Source organism: Lepidothrix coronata, unplaced genomic scaffold, assembly GCF_001604755.1.
Source record: "Lepidothrix coronata isolate B3197 unplaced genomic scaffold, Lepidothrix_coronata-1.0 Scaffold188, whole genome shotgun sequence".
NCBI classification, from domain to species: domain Eukaryota; kingdom Metazoa; phylum Chordata; class Aves; order Passeriformes; family Pipridae; genus Lepidothrix; species Lepidothrix coronata.
The window spans coordinates 1,376,235-1,395,997 of record NW_016690368.1 but is presented as its reverse complement, the minus strand read 5'-3'; the positions used below and the strand labels follow the sequence as shown (position 1 = coordinate 1,395,997).

Below are 19,763 nucleotides of genomic sequence, written 5' to 3'. Positions count from 1 at the left end.
ATATACACAGACACCCACATGTATTTGTAATTTTTATGTATTTATACATAGGCGTAGATATAGATACAGCTAAGGGTGTATAGATTATACTAGACACAGATAGTATACATGTGTGCATACAGAAGTACACATTTGTATATACAGAGATACACATTTGTATTTGTGATTTCAAACATACATATCAGTGTGTATGTTTCTGTTTGCACACAACCATCACTGTAGTTCTGTAGACAGATGTATAAATAAAGGTGTGTGGGTACAGCTGCAGGTAAATCCATGTACCTAAAGGTGTGGGGGTGTGTATGGGGCAGGGGCGTGCATATGGACCCCAACCATGCACAGAGGGAGAGCTCTGATGTTCTGTGTGGGTTGGGAGACCCTCTGTGTTTGCACACACACACAAATTTATGGGGGGCTTGTAGGTGCAGCCATGGCTACACAGGGAGTGGAGAAACACACACACTGTGCACAGAACTGAGGGCTTGCACATATATTTAGTTTTTATATTTGTCTGTGCACAGATAGATGCAACTCTGTGTATATATGTATATGGATAGATAGATATAGGTATTGGCAAAAATGTCTGTTCTGCACAGAGTACACAAAGAGCTATAAAAAGATAGATGTAGCTATAGCTGTATCTCAGATAGCTATATTTCATATCTATATCTATCATATATGTATCTATATATAGCTATACCTATATATAGCTATAGCTATATATCTAGATATGTGTTATCTATAGCTATATCTAAATCACAAATATCTGTTTCCACATGTATATACAGCATATGTTTATAGAAAGATGAGTATGTAGTTATAGAGTGGGTGTGGATATAAATATATCTACACATATATCTGCATATACACGCATATATGTATGTACCTGTAATTTTCATATGTGTGCATATATCCATACAAACATGGATGCTGCTACAGCAATATATTTACATGGATATGTACACATCTATATATTACATATATGGATCTATACATGGAGCTATGTATGTCTGTATATACACAAGTACACAGGTGTCTACGTGTGTGTTTGTATACACTTTACATCTAATTTTCAGAGACGTGTGTACATATCTGTATACACACCTATATACATATATACATACATATCTCTGTGTGTGTGTGTGTGCGTGTGTGTACACACACCTGTAACGAGTGGATGTGGGTGTGTGTATAGAGGCCCCTGTATTTCAATAGCTTTGTGCAGATACATCTGAAGGTGCCTGTGGGCCCTGGTCACCTCCACAGCTGCTGTGTGCAAATGTACACGTGTCTGTATGTCCCTGCGTGTCTCCTGTGTGTCTGTCCACACACACGCTCACACACTTGCCCACACACACTCCCCTGGCCCGGCCCCTCCCTGCAGCAGAGCCCCGGCTCAACCGGGGCACCCCGGGCTTCTCTCCCGGGGAACCCCTTCCCTGTCACCGCCCCATCCTGTCCCCCACCCCGGGAACCGCAGCCCCACCGTGCCGGTGTCGGGCTGGCGGTGCCGGCGGCGCAGGGCAGAGGCGAGGGCTGGGGAACAGCTTCGTGTTGTCAGCCTCGTGGGCGTACAGCACCCGCGTGCACCCCGCGCCCACCACCTCCGGCAACGCAGGGGCGGGAGCCGCGCATGCAACGGGCCCCGCGGCGGCTCCGGCTGCGGGCAGGGCGGCCGGGCAGTGGGGCTCGTCTCCCGCACGCCCCACCGGCCGTCCCTGTGCCCCAGAGCCAGGCCGAGCGGCCGTGGCGCCGTGTCCGGGGCAGCGCGGGCAGGAGCGCTGGCTCTCGGCGCTCGTGGTGCAAACCACACTCTCCACTTTGCTCCAACAAAGCGTAAGCAAGCGAACGGGCGGCGAGGGCTGCGCGGCGGGCGGCGCGCTCGGGCGCGCTTAGGATCTGTAGTCCTTCTTGCTGTAGGGTTTGTTGCCCAGGATGCTATCGATCTCATGGACGATGGAAGACGACAGCTTTGGAAGGACCTGCCGGGATAGGGCAACACTGGGAGTTGGGATCGTGACTGTGGTGTGTGTGGGAGGACGCAGCCGGCAGTGGGATGCAGCCGTGCCGCGCTCACCGCCTCCACCCGCTCTGTTTGTGCCACAAGCCCCAGCTTGCCAGCTGGCTGACCCAGTTAGGGAGAGCCTGGGTCGGGCCCAACCCTGCCCCCTCAGTCCAGCAAAGCCTTGTCTCTGCCGCTTGCCTTTCTGACAAGCAAAACCTGTCATGGAGCTGCGTTCGCGACCCTCTTTCCCCACCCAGTGTGGTGCAGCAGGGAGTGCTCAGGGCACACGTCACTCCTGCTGGGAGCACTGACCTGTATTGCTCCAATATTCTCCATCAGCTGATCGGCATTGGAGGCCCCCAGTAAGACTGAGCTGACACCCTCGTTGCGCAGGCACCAGGCTGGAGAGGAGGGAGAGCAGAGCCTGAGCATGGCCTGGCTGCCCCGGTGTCACCCCCAGCAACCCCCTGTCCACCATCCTCTTACCGATGGCGAGCTGGGGCAAAGTGCAGCCCAGGCGCTCGGCAATGGCCTGCAGCTCCTTCAGCTTTGCCTGCTGCCGCCGGCCCTCCTCACTCAGGATCTTGTCCTTCAGCCACTGGTATCCCTGGGGGGACGGGAAGGAGCGTCATGGGGGGGTTGGGGTGTACTGGCACCTTGTGCAGGCAGGGCATCCCCAAACTCCCTGGGTTGGTTTGTGAGGCCCCTGGCCCTGCTCCCCCAGCTCTGTCCATCCCAGTGTGCCCCCCGGCCCCAGCGTGGCTCACCTTCAGCGAGGCACGGGAGTAGGGGGGGATCCCCCCGTCGTACTTCCCCGAGACGATGCCACAGGCCAGTGGGGACCAGGTCATGGCTCCGACGCCTGGGGACAGAGCAGAATGGGGGGTGATGCTGCTGCTGCCCCCAGCTTCCCCAGGGACCACAGCACCTGGTCTCTGCAGTGCTGGGCACACGGAGCATTGTGCTTTGGGGGCTGGGGAGGGACCTCCGCCACCGTACCTATCTTGTGGAAGAGCTCAGGCAGCTGCACCTCCACCTTTTCCCGCTGGAACATGTGGTACTCGGCCTGCTCACAGATCGGCGGGATCAGGTTGAACTGCCGGGCCACCGAGTACGCCTCCTGCAGAAGAGCCGGGACCCTCAGTGCCACGCTGCTCCCCCTGCTGAGCCCCCCAGCCGAGCCCTGAGCGGCTGCCCCAGGAACTGATTAAGGCTCAAGCACATCTGCACACGCTTGGCTCCCAAAAGCTGCTGTCTAATTAAATCAGCATCAACAGCACCACTGGGGCTGCTCCGCTGCGGCCACCCCGATCCCCTGGGCCCCTACCATGATCTCCATGGAGCTCCAGCGCGAGGTCCCCCAGTACATGGCCATCCCCTGGTTGATGACGTGGGTCATGGCTCGCACCGTCTCTGCCGGGAGGGAAGGAGAGAGTGGCCAGAAGGGGTTAGCAGGGGCTGCACCAGCACAAGGGGTTTCGCACCGCGCTGATGGCTGGTGAGCATCCCACTCCCGCAGCGCTGTGGCGGGAGCTGGGCTGTGTCCAGAGGAGCAGGACGGGAACAGAGGGAGCAGCCACTCAGGATGTGCCGGGGACCACAGCCAACCTGACATGCTGGCGGTGCCGGGGCTCTCCTGGCATGGAGAGCAGCCTGAGGGTCCTGGCAGTGGCCCCACACCCTGTGGGGTTACCAGCACCGGCACCGCTGCAAGGGAAGGGACTGATGCATCGCCCATGCACGGAGACCCAGGGAGGGAAGCCTGGACCCCGTGCAAGGGGCTTGGGAGTTTTGGGGGGAGCCAGCCCTGAGCCATGCGGGCTGGGACCAAGCCAAGGTGCGCTCCTGCAGCCAAAGGCGGGCAGCGGGGAGAGCGAGGGGCATGGGGCTTGCCCGGCCGGCACTGGGGCACACACCCCAGCATGCTCACAGCTGCCCCGGCAAGGAGAGCCTGCCGCAGACCCTGGCATGGGCCAAGGGAGTCCCACGGCAGGACCCTGGAGGGGCAGGAGCCTCTCTGCTTTTTTCCTTTTAACTGTAGGACAGTCTGAAGGAAGGGCCAGGGGGTGTTTGTGTTCTGCTGCCGCTGCCTCTGCATCTCATGGCGGGGTTTGCTCGAGGGGGGATCAGGGATGAGGGGTCACAGAGGAGTGAGGGCTCTGCCCCAGGAAAGGCCGCTGGGACAGGCAGCGGCCGGCGGGCAGAGTGCGGGCAGGGAGTACCTTCTACGATGAAAGTCCTGGACTTGGAGGAACTAAATGGGTCCCCTGGTGATAAAAGAGAGATTTAGAGACAGTGGAGTCACCGCTGCTGGGATGGGAGCAGCGACCTGCCACCGTGCCACCAACCCACCCCACCATGGCCTGAGGGGGTCCTGGCGCCGGGCGGGGGGCGGCAGAGGCATGATCATGGCACGGACTGACCGTGGTGGCGGAGGAGCGGATTCTGCTCAGGAGGGAAAATGCCCTTGAAACACAAGCCTGGCGCAAACCAACCGCGACGGCGACGAAAGGCGGCAGGAAGGAGCGTGGCACCGTGGCGCGCACCCACCTTCCATTGGCGTGTTGGGGTCGGGCCGGTTGGCGAACACGACGTCCACGTACTCCAGCTGCAGCCGCTCCAGCGACGCCTTCAGACCTGCCGCAGGGACAGGGCCGTCAGGTCAGGGACCCTGTGCTGCCAGCAGGGAGGCAGCTGCCGAGGCACAGCCTGGCACCAGGGCCAGCAGCGCCCACTGAGCAACCCTACCCCTACCTTTCCGTACCTTCTATGATGTGTTTTCGAGACAGACCCCTCTCTGTCTCGGCCCTGGAAAAGGAAAGGTGGGTGAGAGCCTGGCCCGTGCTGGCCGCTCCATCGCGGGGCAGGTGTTACCTACTTTCCTCCCCAGAAGATTTTGGTGGTGATGACCAGGCTGGACCGTCTGCAGGGAGAAAGAGAGAGTCACTGGTGGTGGCACCTGCGCACCCTGCCCGCTCCCTACCCACATGCATTCCTGCCCAGGGCTGCTCTGCCAGTTTTCCCCAGGCCACCTGGTCTGTGGTGACAGCTTTGCTAAACAGGGATGATGTCCAGCTTACCTCCACCCTTTTTTCTTGATGATGTTCCCCAGCACCACTTCGGCCCTGCAAGGGAAGGGGATGTCAGCCGCCAGTGCCCCAGCTGCTGTGGCCAAGGGACCAGTGACAGCTGGCAGGGACAGCTCCAGTCCCTGGCAGACTAAGAGGCAAAGGCAGTGGCCATGGGGACACTGTCTGCCCCCTGGCTGCAGTGCCCAGAGCAGAGCTGACCCCTAATGTGAAAGCTCACTAATTTTGAGTGAGTGCATGGACACACAGTGATGCCCCAGGCCAGTGTACCTTGGGCACAGCCACTGCTCACCGTGCTGGGAGGGTGCATGGCTGCGCCTGCACAGCACAGGCCACCACAGGAAGCATGGGACTGCCAGAACCATGACCCCTCCCCGTGAGCAAGCACTCACAGCCCCGTCCTGGAAGCCACTTTGCAGCCAGAAAATCCAGGAGATTCCCAGTGTTGCTGTGGTTTGGAGGTGCAGGGGGCTGGGGTGCAGGGTGCCACTGCTAAAGCAGGGTACCTACTTGCCAGCAGCGTAGACTTCTGCTGTGTCAAAGAGATTAATGCCGTTGTCATAAGCTAAAGTCATCAGCTGCTCCGCCATCTGTGAGGAAAGAGCAGGGTCGGCGAAGGGGGTGGCCGAGAGCCGGGGCACAGGCGCGTGTGCAGAGCGCTGCTGAGCTCCGGCAAGCCACGTGCACCCAGAGCACAGCCACGGCTGTGCCAGCCCCGTCCCTTCCCCACTCAACAGGGAAAGGTTGGGGAGGGACAGGACAACAGGGTATAACCTTACCTCATCTGTGATCTGCCCTCCAAAAGTCACCCATGTCCCTGCAGGGGAGAGAGGATGTGCACGGTGAATGCAGTGAGAAACGAGCGCCGCTGCCTTGAGCCCCCGGCCACCCACCCCGGCCCCCTCAGCACAGCCCCGGCACGTGGTGGCCACAGCTGGCCGGGCCGCGTGCAGCGCGGTGCTCCCAGCGCGGCCCAGTCGCTTCCTATCGCATCACAAAGAGAGAAAATAATTTGACAATTTCTGGGCTGTGACTCAAAACGGCCGCAGGGCCGAGGGAAACCCTTTCCTTCCCTGCGCAAACATCGCTGGGGCAGGCGAGCGCCGCCCTCGCCGGGGAGCACCGGCACTCGCTGCAGGACCGAGGGGATGCCGAGGGGCTGTGGCAAACCCTGGCACTTACCCAGGCCCAGGCAGGACACACGCAGCCCAGACTTCCCGAGGTTCCTGGAAGACAGAGAGCATCAGGAAAGGCGCCAGAAAGCCCCAAAAGGCCGTCTTATACACCCCATGTGCCACTGAATGCAGTGGGCATGGGGGCTGGGAGGTGTGGTGGTGGTCCCTGGTCCCCACCCCATCCCCACATGGGACAGTCCCACAGTGAGGGTCCCCCTGCAACCAATTAAAGAGCCATCCCAGACCAGGCATCCCATAGCTCACTGGTGGCACCACCAGCACTGGCGCAGCGATGCCATGCCTGGCAGGGTTACTGGGGGGGGGGCAGCGGGCAGTGACCTCGTTAAAGCAGTTTCCTGTGATAAGGCCGGGGTGTCTGCCTGCCCTGAGAGTGCTGCTGGCACAGAGGGTGAGACGGGAAGCAGGGAGAGCTGGTGGATCAGGACTGAAGCATCCCACACATGGTATGAATTGTGCTTGTTCTCTGCATCACGGCATAGGGAAGCACACGACTTGCACAGGGTGAGGGTGCTTGGGAGTGGAGCAACATCCTGGAGAAATGGAGCATCCCAGAAAATTTGACCAGCACAAGGAACTGGAGAACAGCTTTCGGAAAGGGGGCCGAGCCGGCAGACGCCTTCGCCACAGTGATGGAGAGCCAGTTACTTGTTAAAAATGACAAAGGCTCGAGAAATGAGCGTTAAAATAAATAAAGTGTAGGTGAGCCGCGGCAGCTCGCCCGCGCGGGTGTCGCATAGCAACCGAGGCTCTGCCACCGCCGGCACTGCCGACACGGGCACCGCGAGCCGGGCAGGGAGCAGCCACGGCCCAACCGTGGTGTGCCAAGTTGGGGCATTGTCCTTCCATGCTGCTGTCTTATTGCCCAACACCTGGAGGTGTGGGCGCTCCCCCAGCCCCGTGGCGTTTTTAGAGCATTGCATGGTGGGGAGAAGCCATGGCCCTGGGGTGGCAGCGGCTCAAGCCCCCGTGATGGGGATTTCCACAGGGAGTGGACAGCATTGGACCCATCCTGGCCATTCCAGAGGCATCCCAGGGTCCTCCTGGGCAAGTGGCTATCACTGCTCCCAGCTTTCCAGCTCAAAAGTGTGTTGACCAGCTGCCCAATGGAGATACTGGCAGAACTTGGAAAAGCCAGGCATCCCCCTGCGCTGTGCCACGGCCTTCCTATCCCATCCCCTCACTTGGAGCAACCCCCTGCATCACTGTCTGTCCAGCAGCCACCAGTGGGAACCCCCGAGCTGATCACCCACTGCCTGGGAGAGGGTGGTCCCGCTGTGCTTCTCCTCCGGATGGGGACGTGACAGTGGGGCAGGAGCGCTGAGCCCCGAGGATGCCACCGCACACGGCCCCAGCACTGCTGCAACCAGCGCAAAGGTTTGGTGTTCCAGAGCTGGATGGAGCGATCCCAGTGCCCTCCCCAGTGCCCAGGTGAGGGGAACCAGCTGATCTGGATGATGCTGGTAGGTAACAGCCGGGCTCACCCCAGCGCTCTGACGTGCTTTGTGCCTAATGCCGGCACATCTGGGCTGCAGAGGGGGCACGCGGCCGCTGGCAGCTGGACTGTGGCGTGCAGGCTCATCTTGGGGGGGGCCTGCCCTGTGCTGGGGTGCATGCTCACCCTGCTCACCCGGGGGAAGCCCCAGCCCCACACAGGGGTGCACACTAAAACTCAGTGAGGGAAGCCCTGAGCGCTCTGCCCCAGAGCCAGGGACATGGAGCGCATGAGCCCCGTGGGTGCTGGCTGGGGGGACCAGCACCCCACGTGCACACACCACCCTTCATTTCTACGCCCACCGTGGGCAGCCAGACCCGAATCCCAGCTTACGGTTCCATGCTCACTTTGCAGGGTAGTAAGCCTCTGTCAGCACCATAAGGATGCCATGGCACACCGGATTAACGCTGCCGTGACTCCCAAACCCACCCGGCTCGGCAGGCGCTGGGGATGCTGCTAATCCTATCCTGAATTTTCGGGTCCCTTGTCCCCCCCACCCTTTTACGCGCGGCTGAATCAAGGCTGCCCCGAAGGGACAGGAGCAAACAGCGAGGAAGCACACGGAGACGCACGGTCAGCACTTTTAGCGCCGAGACACCGACAGAGCCGGTCGTGAACCGGGAATTAGGGGAGTGCGGCCCCCATACCCCCAGGCCGCCCCGATCCCGGTAAGAAACAGGGAAAGCCCCAGCAGTGCCCGTTTCCTACCGGTATTTCATCCCCGGCTGCTTGACGCTGGACTCGCTGGAGGAGGGGGCGTTCTGCACCGAGAGCTGCCCCAGGCTGCGGGCCACCATGGCCACCGCGCGGAACTTGCCTCGGGTGCCGAGGCTGGGGCTGCCGGCATTCTGTCGGTTCAGCCGGTCCTCCGCGCTCCGGCTCTTGATGCTGTGCTCGGAGCACACAAAGGAGACCTGCATGCTGCTCCGCCGGGCAGCAGCGCCAGCTGCCTAAATTTAGCCGGCGCCCCGGGCGAGGCGGGAGCTCCTCCCGCGCGCCGCCAACGTGACGGCGGGGGGCTGCGAGGCGGCGGGCGCGGAGCTCCCGTCAGCCCTCCTGCCCTCAATATTTGATGAGCTCAGGAAGCGAGCGATCGGCACGCGGGCAGGTGGGGGCAGGAAGGGCAGCGCCGTTGCCGAGGTCCCCCGAGGAGCCTCGGCGGGGCAGGACCCCGCTGTGCCCTGCTGGGCATCCCCCCGCGGGCGCGGCTGCTGGCCCAGCCCTGTTTTGGGGCACGCTGGGGGCTGAGGCCACGCAGTGAAGGGGTTCTTCCTTGCCTCCCTCCGGCCACGCACCGCAGCACAGCATCCCCTTGCACAGGTCTGTAACCAAACCCTCTGGCAGCACTGCGTGTACAACCCCACGGCTGGGCAAGGGCGCAGGCGGCAGGCTGAAGGCTCTCCTGCAGCAGAGCCCGGCTCTTTGCCGAAGTCGGACTGGTTTTCCCCCTTGGGGCCACGGCCCCAGCAGCATATCCCTCAAATTTTGCCCAGTGCAAGCAAGGATGAGCAAGGTGAACCCCAGCCCAGCATCTTCTGCCAAAGCAGGGACACAAGTCACCGCGCTGCAGCACTGTCCTGCAGCCGGGGCCATGTGCCGGCTGCCTGCACCCACCGTGCCCCTCAGGACAGAGCAAGATGGGGGAACAGAGCTTGTGGGAAATTACGCACATTCGGCCCCAACCTAATGAGAAATCTTGTAATCTCCTCCACTTCCCTCTGCCGCAAAGCTCCTTAGCTGGTAATCCTACCAGCACCGGTGCCGGCGCCGGCTCCAGCGTGGGGGGAGACCCGACAGCAGTCGGCAGCCTCCGGAGGAAGAGAAACTCCATAGATTTTTGAGGGCAGCGCGGACATGGCCAAAGGAGGAGCACCTTTGGGCGTGCCTGTGCCAGCAGCTCCCATCAATAGATAATGTCCCCATGAATATTTGATGGGCTCTTGCCACTGTGTAAATGTTACCGCGGTCATTGTGAGTGGAGGGGAACCTGACCTGAGGCGCAGCACGGCTCGGCACAGTGCGGCACAGCAGGAGCTGGCAGCTGCCAGCTCCCAGGCGCTTCACTGCAGTGGGGCACGAGGAGCACCCCTGCACAGGGGGAACAGCCATTGTCCCCAGCCCTGGTGCCCCTCACCAATCCTGAGCTGTGTTACTGCACCCCATCACCCCGCCCGTGATACCAGGGGAGAGTGGGGAGGGGCACACTGGACAGAGCAGCCCCGCCACTCCAAGGGGCCGTGGCTGCCTCTGCGGCTGCCCAGAGAAGGGCAAATAAGGACAAATTCCGAAAGAAAGACAAATACCGGCTGAAATTCTGATACACCTTGCACTGGGACCCACACGCAAAATTCACGGCGCACCCACTACACGACGCACAGCTGTCAGTCGGGCGGAGACGCACACCGGGCCGGTGGAGATGCACACCCCTCAGATGGAGATGTACACTCATCAGATCGCAAATGTACACCCCTCAGGTGGAGATGTACCCCCATCAGATGGAGATGTACACCTGTGAAGCAGACAGCCCTTCAGTGGCTGTTTGCTCCAGCTGTCTTTCTCTAAAGCCCAGAGCTGTTTGCAAACGCAACCACCCAAACAGCAAATGGGAATGTCAGGCGAGAAGCTCAAAGATCACAAAGCAGGTGAGCGCTAACAGCGCTGACTGGCTGCCACCTCTGTAGCACACGCAGCACCAGATCACCCGCTGTGCCAAGAGCATCAACTCCTCCCAGGCTTGGCGAGGCACAGGGAAGCCAAGGTGAGCACAGGTGAGAGCCATTCTCCCGACGAGGTGTCAAACCATCACCACACAGCATCCCCTGCGCCGTCTCCACACCTTGGCCCTCGCGGCGCTGCCTTACCTGTACTTCATGCCGGTGGCGTGGGCAGTGCTGTCAGCCAGGGAGAGCCCGTGCATCCGCAGGAACTCCTCCAGTGTCTTCGCCCGCGCTGCCGCCCGCACGTCCCGCAGCCGCCGCAGCTCCAGCCCATCGGCCGCCCGGGGGGCCGGGGGCAGCCCCCACTCGGGAGCGGGCCGGCTGGCCACGCTGCGCAGGCTCTCACTGTAGGTCATGGAGAGCATCCCGCCACCCAAGCACGGGCTCTGCTGGCCAGCCACACCACCAACCACTCCGTGGTGCTACAGAGAGAGCTGGGAAAGCACAACATGGGCTCCGCTGCCACTCAGGGCAGAGTTCTGCCCATGCTGCCATGCTGGAGTGTGGCACCTGCCCTTGCCAGGACATGCAGCGCAGGGAGGGGACAGTGGGGACCCTGGCAAAGCCAGTCTTTTCAGCAGAGCACAGCCTTGACATGGGAGCTGAAGCACAAAGGGAAAAGGAGCAGGACAGAAATAAGGCACAGCCCATGGCTGAGGAGGCAGCAGTGCCTACCACAGCTGCCCCGAGCCATGTTGCAGTAGCGTGGCCAAAGATGAAGTGCTCCCTGCTGCTGTCACCTCCAAAGGCTCCAAACACGGAGGATATGGAGCAGCAGCTGGCTGGGGTGACCAAAACCCTGGGGGTCTCCTGTGACACCCAGTGCTGCCAGAGAGCACTCTGTGCTCCTCCTGCTCTGTAGCAAGGCCTTGGGAATGCAGGGAGACATGGAAAAGGGATATTTCCCTCTGCTGTGGCAAAGCCAAACCAAACCCTGATTACTAGCCTCTTCCTGCCACACCTCACAGTTGGAGACAAGCTGGCACCGCTGGCACCAGCCCTTCTCCATGGCTGGTAGTTTTAACCAGGGCAGTACCAGTGGCTCCTGCTGGGTGTGGGCACCTGGTGGGATCCCCTTGATCTCAGTGGGATCCCTTGGCCTGGTGGGATCCCCTTGCCTGACAGTAGCAAGGAAAAGCCTGAGCTGACTGCACCACTGCTCTACAGCAGCGAAATGGATGCAGCAAGCGGAGCCAGGGGGTTGGGCAGGGCTGCTCTGAGGAACGGGGCATGAATCCACCGGCTGCCCCATCTCGACATCTCCCTGATTTTCAGCAGAGCAAGGGTACAGAACGGCAGCGAGAGCACGGCGGAGGTGGAGCTGGTCATGAGCAGAAATCCCGGTGCTCCCGGGCCGAGCCAGCGGGGCTGCAGGAGCTGCCGAGGACAAGCCGTGCCCTGCCCAAGCGGGAGAGGCTGTTTGGTGGGGAAGGAGCAGGGATGAGGACAGGGCACAGGCTCTGCAGGACAACGGCACTTTTAGCAGCATCGGGGGCACAACAAGTGGGTGACGGGCAGGGCAGCTGCCCAGAGAGGCGTCTGGCCAGCCTGGCTTGCCAACCTGGGAACTTGTTGGCAGCCACCGGCCTGCCTAAAGCCAGAAAGATCCCAAACCCCAAAAGAAAACGACTCTAAGCCATCAAATCCCAAGTAGCCCTGCATGGAAAATCTTCCCTGCTGCCTGCAGCGGCTGCCCCGTGGCAGTGCCCATTCCCGCCTGCCATGCCCATCCGCACTCGCCGCCCGCGCCGCCAGCCCCGACTCACCGCGCCAGGGAAGCTTCTCAGCAGCAGCGCAGCTCTGGGTGGCGAGGCTGCCCCAGGGCAGATATAAGAGCGGCCCTCGTGCTGTTTTGCATTAGGGGAGTGTCGACGCACTTGGCTGCCACGCTGGGCCCCCAGCGCCCGGCTTCTCACCGCGCTCCATTAGCCCTATTAGGGGATTTTCTTCCTTGCATAGGGGAGCTAAATTATTCATGGCACCTCGCTAAAAGCCTGGGATGTGCTGCTGCAACACTGGCACTGCTGCCCCTGCTCGCAGCCGCCCCTCACCCTGCGGTGACAGGTTCTGCACCACCGGCACACAGGGTGGTGGGGACAGCTGGACACTGGGGCCATCAGGGAGTAGAGACACCCCTCCTGTGGTCCCTGCGGCAGCAGGGCCAGAGCTGGGCAGTGGCAGGACTCAAAGGCGGCCTCCTCTGGGCAGGAGCCCTGAAATGGAACTGGGTGGTGGACACCGGCAGAGGCTCCCTGAAGGCAGCCTATGGACAAGCTGGGTCCTGCCAGGTAGCCTCAGGAGCCTTTTGCACCAGATGTGTCCAGTGGTTCAGGCCAGTTTGGCAGCCAAAACCTGCCTGTGGCTGGGGCTCGGCAGTGCTGGTGGCAGTGCTGGGACAGATCGCTCACAGTGCCACTGAGCCATCCCGTGCCTGCCAGCCTCACCTCCCCCTGCCATGTGCGGGATGGAGCAGGGGGGCCACGGCTCCCTCAGGGGCAGGCCCCTGCCCATGGTGGCCAGGCTGGACCCAGTCCCACACTACCAGGGCTGCCGTGGCTCCAGGACCACTGGAGTGGCTGCTGGCACAGTGCATGGGCAAAGAGCCGCCCTTACTTCAGACGGTAAGAGTGGCGGGGGCAAGTGTTGCCTCCTGAACCACTTAATGACGCTGGTCCTAATGGCAGGAGCAACAAAGCAGCTGGCTGGGTTCCTGGAGTTGCCCTTGGGAAAAGACAGCGGGCTCCTCCAGGCACAGCGTTGGCGCAGGATGCCCCCCACACCCCTCCCCACCCGTGTTCCGGCCACACTCTGTTGCTTGGGCAGCCCACGAGGATGGTGCCCTCCACCGAGCCACACCACAGGGTCCCCACACCGCGCTCCCAAACCCACAGGTGATGAGGTGATGCCACATGGGTGGTGCCCATCCCACACAGAGGGACCCCAGCACTGCAGGCAGGGCAGCACTGTGCCAGCAGCACCCAGGCATGGCCAGGGGCTGTGGCCACTTCCAGATTTTGGGGAGGGGGAAGGGCTGGGTTACCTGTAGAACTGGAGCTGGCGCTTGGGGCTCCCGTATCTCGCGCTTCCGACAGCAAAGGGGAGAGAGAAGAAAGATGCCACAAACCCCATTAGAAAGAAGGAGCAGGACTGAGCGGCAGAGCCAACGGCCATGGGAAGGGTCAGTGACACCCACCCATGTCACATCATGGCAGGCACAGTGCAGTGGGCATTGGCACAACCCCAGGAGTGCCCACTATGCCCACAACAGGCACCAGCACCCCAAAACACTGTTGCTGCTGCCATGTGGGGGTTTTGTCCTGGAAGCTTTTGCACGAAGAGTGCTGGGGTGGTTTTGGAGTGTCAGGGCAATTTCATGGAGTGTAGTGGTTCTGGGATGCCATGGGCCTGTGTTTGAAGCCCCACAGAACCCTCCCACCACCATCCCACACCCTTACCTGTAAATCATCCCTGGGGAGCCTGTCTGCCGCAGTGAGAGTCGCGCTGGGGAGTCAGTGGTGGATTCGGGATACATGGAGCCACCCTGGGCTCCCCGGAGCCACTCGCTGCCTCACCCCTGCCACAGGAGAAGGGAAAAAAGAAAGAAATGAGGGTTTTTTGGGCACGCGCATGAGGTACTTCCTGTTGCAGAAGCTCGCGAGCCAGAAGGGCGTGTGGCACGGGCAGCGGTGTGGGCACAGCAGCCAGACCCCAGAGTTCACACCCTGACCTGCTGCTGATCCCCAAACCATCTCACCCCAGCCCTGTGCCCCTGACTTCTCGGCTTGGCTGCTCTCCCCAAACTTCTGGGGGTCCCAAGATCTCAGGAAATGCTGGGAAAATGCAGGCCTGAAAAATGAAACACTCTGAAAACCCTGAAGTCACCCCCAAAGATCTTTTGCAAGGGACAAGTCAAGAAGAGGAAAACAGCCCAGCTCTGACCGCAGCCCACACGTGACTGTGTGCACAGGGATGCAGGAACTCTGGGGGAAAGGGAGCCTCACCCCCAGGCACCCCCAACCCTTCCTGTCCCTATCCCCATGCCAGGGGCATCTGGCATGACTCCCTGGGAGCTGTGCTCCTGCTCCCGCTCCTGCAACACTGTCAGCAGTTTCCAATATCACGGAAAATGATGACACTTCCCTACAGAACTGGGGCTGGGGTTTAAATTTATCCTATCTTTCTTTAGGCTGGTGAGATGCCATCTTTACACTACAGGTCACCAGCTGCTCTTTCCCCCAGATGGGGTCTGAGAGATCTCCAGGCTCCTTCCTGGCTGCCCTGGGCTCAGCAGGAGCATGGCCTTACACAGTGTGCTCATGTCCTGGCACGCATCCCGCCTGCGTCCTGGCACAGCATGCCTGCATCCTGCATTCCTCCCGCATCCTGGCACAGCATGCCTGCATCCTGCATCCCTCCTGCATCCTGGCACAGCATGCCTGTATCCCGCATCCCGGCACGGTGTGCTTACATTTCACATCCTGCCTACATCCCAGCAGTGAATGCCTGCATCCTGCATCCACAGCCTGCATCCCTCCTGCATCCCAGCACAGTGTGCCAGCATCCTACATCCCTCCCGCATCCTGCATCCCTCCGGCATCCCAGCACGGCGTGCCTGCATCCCGGCGCAGCCCCTGCAGCCCACGCAGCCCAATGGCAGCGGCTGCGGCAGCCGAGCCCGTCCCCGAGGAGCCGCCCGCCCGCCCACCGCAGCTCCCGGCCCCGCTGCGGCCCCGGCACAGATCCCCAACGCTCTTCTCCCGAGCGCCACAGGAGCGCGTCTCTCTTGGCTGCAGCCGCGCCGGGGCCAGAGCGCAGGCAGGCTCAGTTAAGCCGGGTTTGTTTTTGAGCGGTCAGGAGGGAGCTGCTCTCTCCCGGCCCTGCAGCACTGCCCTGCGCCGGGAGCAGACCCTGCCAAGCCCCACAGCCAGGACCCTGCCGAGCCCCTCGAGCCCTTGAGATCCCCCAGCTTCTCCTGGGGGATGCTCGTGTTGGCTCTGCAGCTCCCACGAACTCGCCTGGCAGTGGCAGCCACCGGCTGGGCACTGTCCTGACTGCTCATGCCTGCTCAGCATCACTTCGTTAGTGGTGGCATAACGAAGCTGAAGGCAGCTGAGGGATGCCTGCAGGGGGGACAGCTGGCCCCCCATGCCTCAGCACAGCCATGCAGCTCCTTGCTTGTGCTGCCACAGTCCCGGACTCCTGAGTGGCTCAGGATGGGCTGCTTCTGCATCCCGGGGGGGCTGTGGTGCCAGGAGCTCAGCTCTCCGCTGTTTTCAACAGGACCTGATGCCCCTTCCCCATTGCCTCCCAGCAATGCTGCAGGGGCTCAGCGCAGTGGCTGGCAAGTCTCCGGCGGCGCTGGAGGGACTGTGCTGGGAAGCATGGTTGGACCACAGGCACACAGTTCAGGGCTCTGCAGCCTAAGGAGCTGGAGCGTTCTGGCCTCGGTGGCCAATGCACCCCTCCAAGCTCTCCAAGCCAAAGGCACTGCCAAAAGCCCAGTCCGGTCCATGCTGGCAGTTTGGTGCTTCCCTGAGACGGCTCCTGCACCTCCAGGTTCTCAGCACGACTCAGCTGCGAGTCCTCAACTGTGGTAGTTTCTGCGGGACAATATCCCAAAAAGAAGAAAAGTGTTTTCTTCTGCAGGATGCACCCAGGAGCCAGATGAAAAGTGCAGAAGCCCTGATAGTTTGCGCTCCCACGGGGCTCCATCCCTGTCCCTGGTAGCACGATGGGGCACAAGGGTGCTGCGACACTTCCCGGGTTTACGCCTGGGAAGCCCCAGGAGCCAAAGGTCTGCTGGGCCAGCCTGGGGGGGAATACAGACTGCAGCCTCCCAGACACACTGCTATCGGAGCAGGATGGGGTGAAACTGCACATGGAACTAATGGGAATGTAAGGACGAGACCACTGCTTCTGATGAGCCTGATCCCCCAAGGGTGAGGCCCTGGGAGACCCCTGCCCTGGGCACCTCAGCACCCTGCCCAGCTGCTCAGGCATGGGATGCAGGGAATGTGGCATGGAGCATCTCGCCAGGTGCCCGTCCCCATATTTCTGACCCTTTTTCACCGTGTTTGCAGCAAATGCTTCCCCCCCCCGACGCCACGGGGAAGGTGACTTTAGCCCAATGACTCACGCTGCCCTGCTCTGTCGCCTGGGCACCTCCTGCCGTCACCCCTGCGCTCATGCCCCGCGCTGGTCCCGTGCCCCCCCCCGGCTGCACGGGCGCCGCAGGGATCCGCAGAGCAGCAGCCCTGCCCCTTCCCTCGGCCCGGGAGCCTCTTCTGCGGCGCAGCGTCCCCCAGCCCGCCGGGCCCCTCCGACCGCGCTGCTGGGCTCCGGCGCCTTCACCAGCCCATCATCGCGACAGCGCAGCAGGCGGGTGCAGGGGATTCAGTTGCGACACGTGAGGTCGCCCGTGACCGCCGAAGCGCCGGCACCGGCGCTGCTCGGCTGCCGAGTCAATGACACAGCCCGAAAGCACATGCGGCTCGCCAGCCGGGGTTATTCCGGCTCTGCCGTCACGTACACCAGTGCCAAAGTACCGGGGTCCACCAGGATACCGAGCACCCGCGCGTTCCCGATGTGTGACCCTGCCAGGTCCCCGCTGTGCCGCGGCTGCCGGCCAGGCACGGCCGAGCCACCGCCGCGGCCCCGCTCGCACCCAGCACCGCACCTACCTGGCTCCGGTGCTCGGACGGAGGGAGACGCGAGGTCAGGAGGCACAAAGAAATGAGTCAAAGCCCGGCTGCCGGCGAGCTGCAGGCTCCGCTGGTCTCGGGAAGCGGCGCCGGTGCCGGCGCAGAGCAGCTGCTACAGCCGGCGGCAAACGCAGCGGATGACGGTTCCTACCCCATTCCCGTTCCGTCCCCGGGAAAAGGCGTCTGGCGGAGGGGGAAGCTGAGCCCTCCGCGCCCCAGGATACGGCAGCACCCAGGGATGCTGCAGAGCCGTCCCTGCCGCTCTCACATCCTGACTCGGCAAGTTTGCCTCCGCCGGTGGCTGCAGCCGGCTCCCGATCCCGCCGGTGCCTTAACCGTGTCGGCGCCGCACCCGGCACCGGCAGCGCGTGGGCGAGCGAGCGGCTGCCACCGACCGCCCCTGCGCAGCTCAGGCGGGGGGAGGCTAGTCCGGGGCCTCAGGGAGCCCGGGCAGGAGCTGCATCATCGCTGCCTTAGATCACGCCGGGTGTTTTTCTTAAAAAATCAAATACAGCGTCGGCAGTGATGCTGCGGGGCTGCCTCCAGCACCGGGGTCAGTCCCGCCACCGGCGGCCCGTCCCCCTCGGCTCGCGCCCATCACACCTTTTCAGTGCCTTTGGCTTTTTGGTCACCTCGAGCAAACCCCCTCCCTCCCACCCCCCGGAGACACCCCAGTAACTGGAGCAGGCTGGTCCCCGCAGTGATCCCGCAGCAATAACAACACTGATGCAGCTGGATCTAACAGGAAAACTAGAGGCCAAGCCTGCAAAAGGGGTCAGGGTTTTGGACACGCAGTGGTGCTCTGGCACTTATAAATTAGGAAAACACGATTCCTCTCTCTCAGCCAAGTCATACTCAGCTTCATGGCAGCATGTTGGCACTTCCTCTGCCCTTCCAGCACTGTCCTGGCAGCGACGGGGCCAACAAGCATGCTGCCTGCTCCAAACCATGCCGACACTGACAGGGGCCACTTGGAACTGCCAGGGGGATGAACCCAGCAGGCTGCCTGCTGTCCACGCCACAGCAGCTCCAGGAACAGCCAGTGACAGGTAGGGAAGGCCATAAACCCCATCCTGTTCCGGGATGCTCCCAGGACTAGCCCATCAGTGGCTTTGCTCCCCCAGCAGAGGGTGGGAGCCATGTGCCAAGTCGTTTTCCTCCTGCTCTGTGATGCATCCAACCTGCAGACCTGCACACCAAGAGCAGGTGACGGCTGGCCCTCCTGCCCTCCTCATCAAAACAATAGTAATAATAACTAATAAAACCAGCAGCCCTCCTGAATCTTCTGTCGGCAGCTGTGTGCAGAGGCGTTTCCTGCTCACCAGCTGGAAAAATCACTGCATATATGCAACAAGCCTGTATATGGATGTGATACAGACAGACTGGATACATCTCACCCAGCCTGCTGTGGCACTCACCCACCGCTCTGCACCGTGGCTCCCAGCGACGCTTTGGGAGGAAACCTGTGGTTTTGGGAAACAGGCTGGGTGCCAGTGGCACGGACCACGTCTCACCTGGACGAAAGCCCGCAGTGCCCGTGTGAACCGTCCCAGGACGCCGGCATGAAATGCGACAGCTCCACGTGACAGCCACGGGCTGAGCGGGCAGGGGACCAAAGGGGGTCCCCATCACAAGGAAAACAGCCTAAAAAACTGGAGGCTGCTGAGCCAGAGGCCCAAGAGCTTTAGGCCCGGCAGAAGAAAAGGTGAGGGAGCTGTGGCTGCGGACGGGTTGCGAGGGGACCAGGGACCCTCCACAGGGCTCGGGGCTCCCTCCACCCGCAGCCCCCGGTCACCGTTGCAAACGGAGACAAGGAAAGGACCAAGGCACGGCAGGAAACTGAAGGGAACTGAAGGAACCCTGACGTTTGACCCGCTGTGCACAAAGTGGCTCTGACGAGGAAACCGGACGATGCTTGGGGAAAATCCAACATTCCCACTCTCGAGTCACCGGAGCGTTGCCGGCGGCTCACGCCACGTCACCGGGGCTCCAGCCCCGCCGCTCCCGGTGTACGGCGACAGGCCGCAGGCCACCTAAGCATCACGCGCAGGGTCACCTCGCCTTGCTGGGGGAACGAACCACCCTTGGACGGCGGCCAACCACCCCCGTCCCCGCACAGCCTAGGGTCCCACTGGGACGAGAGCCGGCGGCGGGGCGAGGGCCCCGTTCCCCGCACCGGGGAGAGCCGGGAGGGGCGTGCGGCGGAGTGGCCTCGCCCGCACTCTGCCCGCGGCTCTGCCCGGGGCCCTGCCTGGTCCCATCGCCCCCGCCATCGCCCGGTGCCGACCCCGCTCCCCCCGCGCCCCCGCACCTGCCCCGCGTCCGCCGCTCCCGCCGCTCCGCCGCGCGCCCTCGTGGGGGGCGGCCCCGCCCCGCCCCGCCTGGCCCCGCCCCGCCCGTCGCCCATTGGCCGCGCCGCCCGCCTCTCGTGCCGTATGCATATAACGAGAGCGCCGGGCCTCCCCCATTGGCTGCGGCGCCGGCCAGGCCCACCGCGAGGCCCCGCCCCGCGCGGTGCGGCACCATCGCCCTAGTAACCCGATGCTGAGCCGGGCGCGACCAC

At 62.0% G+C, this 19,763-nt stretch overlaps 1 protein-coding gene across 9 annotated transcripts; it reads right to left on the bottom strand.

Annotated features, from left to right (window-relative positions):
* Positions 1 to 1,690: 1,690 nt before the first annotated feature.
* KCNAB2 (potassium voltage-gated channel subfamily A regulatory beta subunit 2) lies at positions 1,691 to 19,563 on the bottom strand. Of its 9 annotated transcripts, none has more exons than XM_017831210.1 (17): positions 18,619 to 18,705; positions 13,955 to 14,073; positions 13,540 to 13,581; positions 6,277 to 6,320; positions 5,874 to 5,911; positions 5,605 to 5,684; positions 5,086 to 5,130; positions 4,884 to 4,928; positions 4,770 to 4,813; positions 4,556 to 4,642; positions 4,228 to 4,272; positions 3,333 to 3,418; positions 3,005 to 3,125; positions 2,773 to 2,867; positions 2,492 to 2,612; positions 2,318 to 2,406; positions 1,696 to 1,982 (listed from the first exon to the last, which is right to left on the bottom strand). In XM_017831210.1, exons 2-17 carry the CDS (start codon positions 14,029 to 14,031, stop codon positions 1,893 to 1,895), a joined length of 1,149 nt encoding a protein of 382 aa, XP_017686699.1. In that variant the 5' UTR covers positions 14,032 to 14,073; positions 18,619 to 18,705; the 3' UTR covers positions 1,696 to 1,892. The 9 variants fall into 9 exon arrangements, with proteins under 9 accessions (XP_017686703.1, XP_017686700.1, XP_017686704.1 ...); XM_017831209.1 differs by lacking the exon at positions 18,619 to 18,705 and adding an exon at positions 14,968 to 15,034; XM_017831208.1 differs by lacking the exon at positions 18,619 to 18,705 and adding an exon at positions 19,512 to 19,563 and having other exon boundaries at positions 1,697 to 1,982.
* Between the last annotated feature and the right edge of the window lie 200 nt (positions 19,564 to 19,763).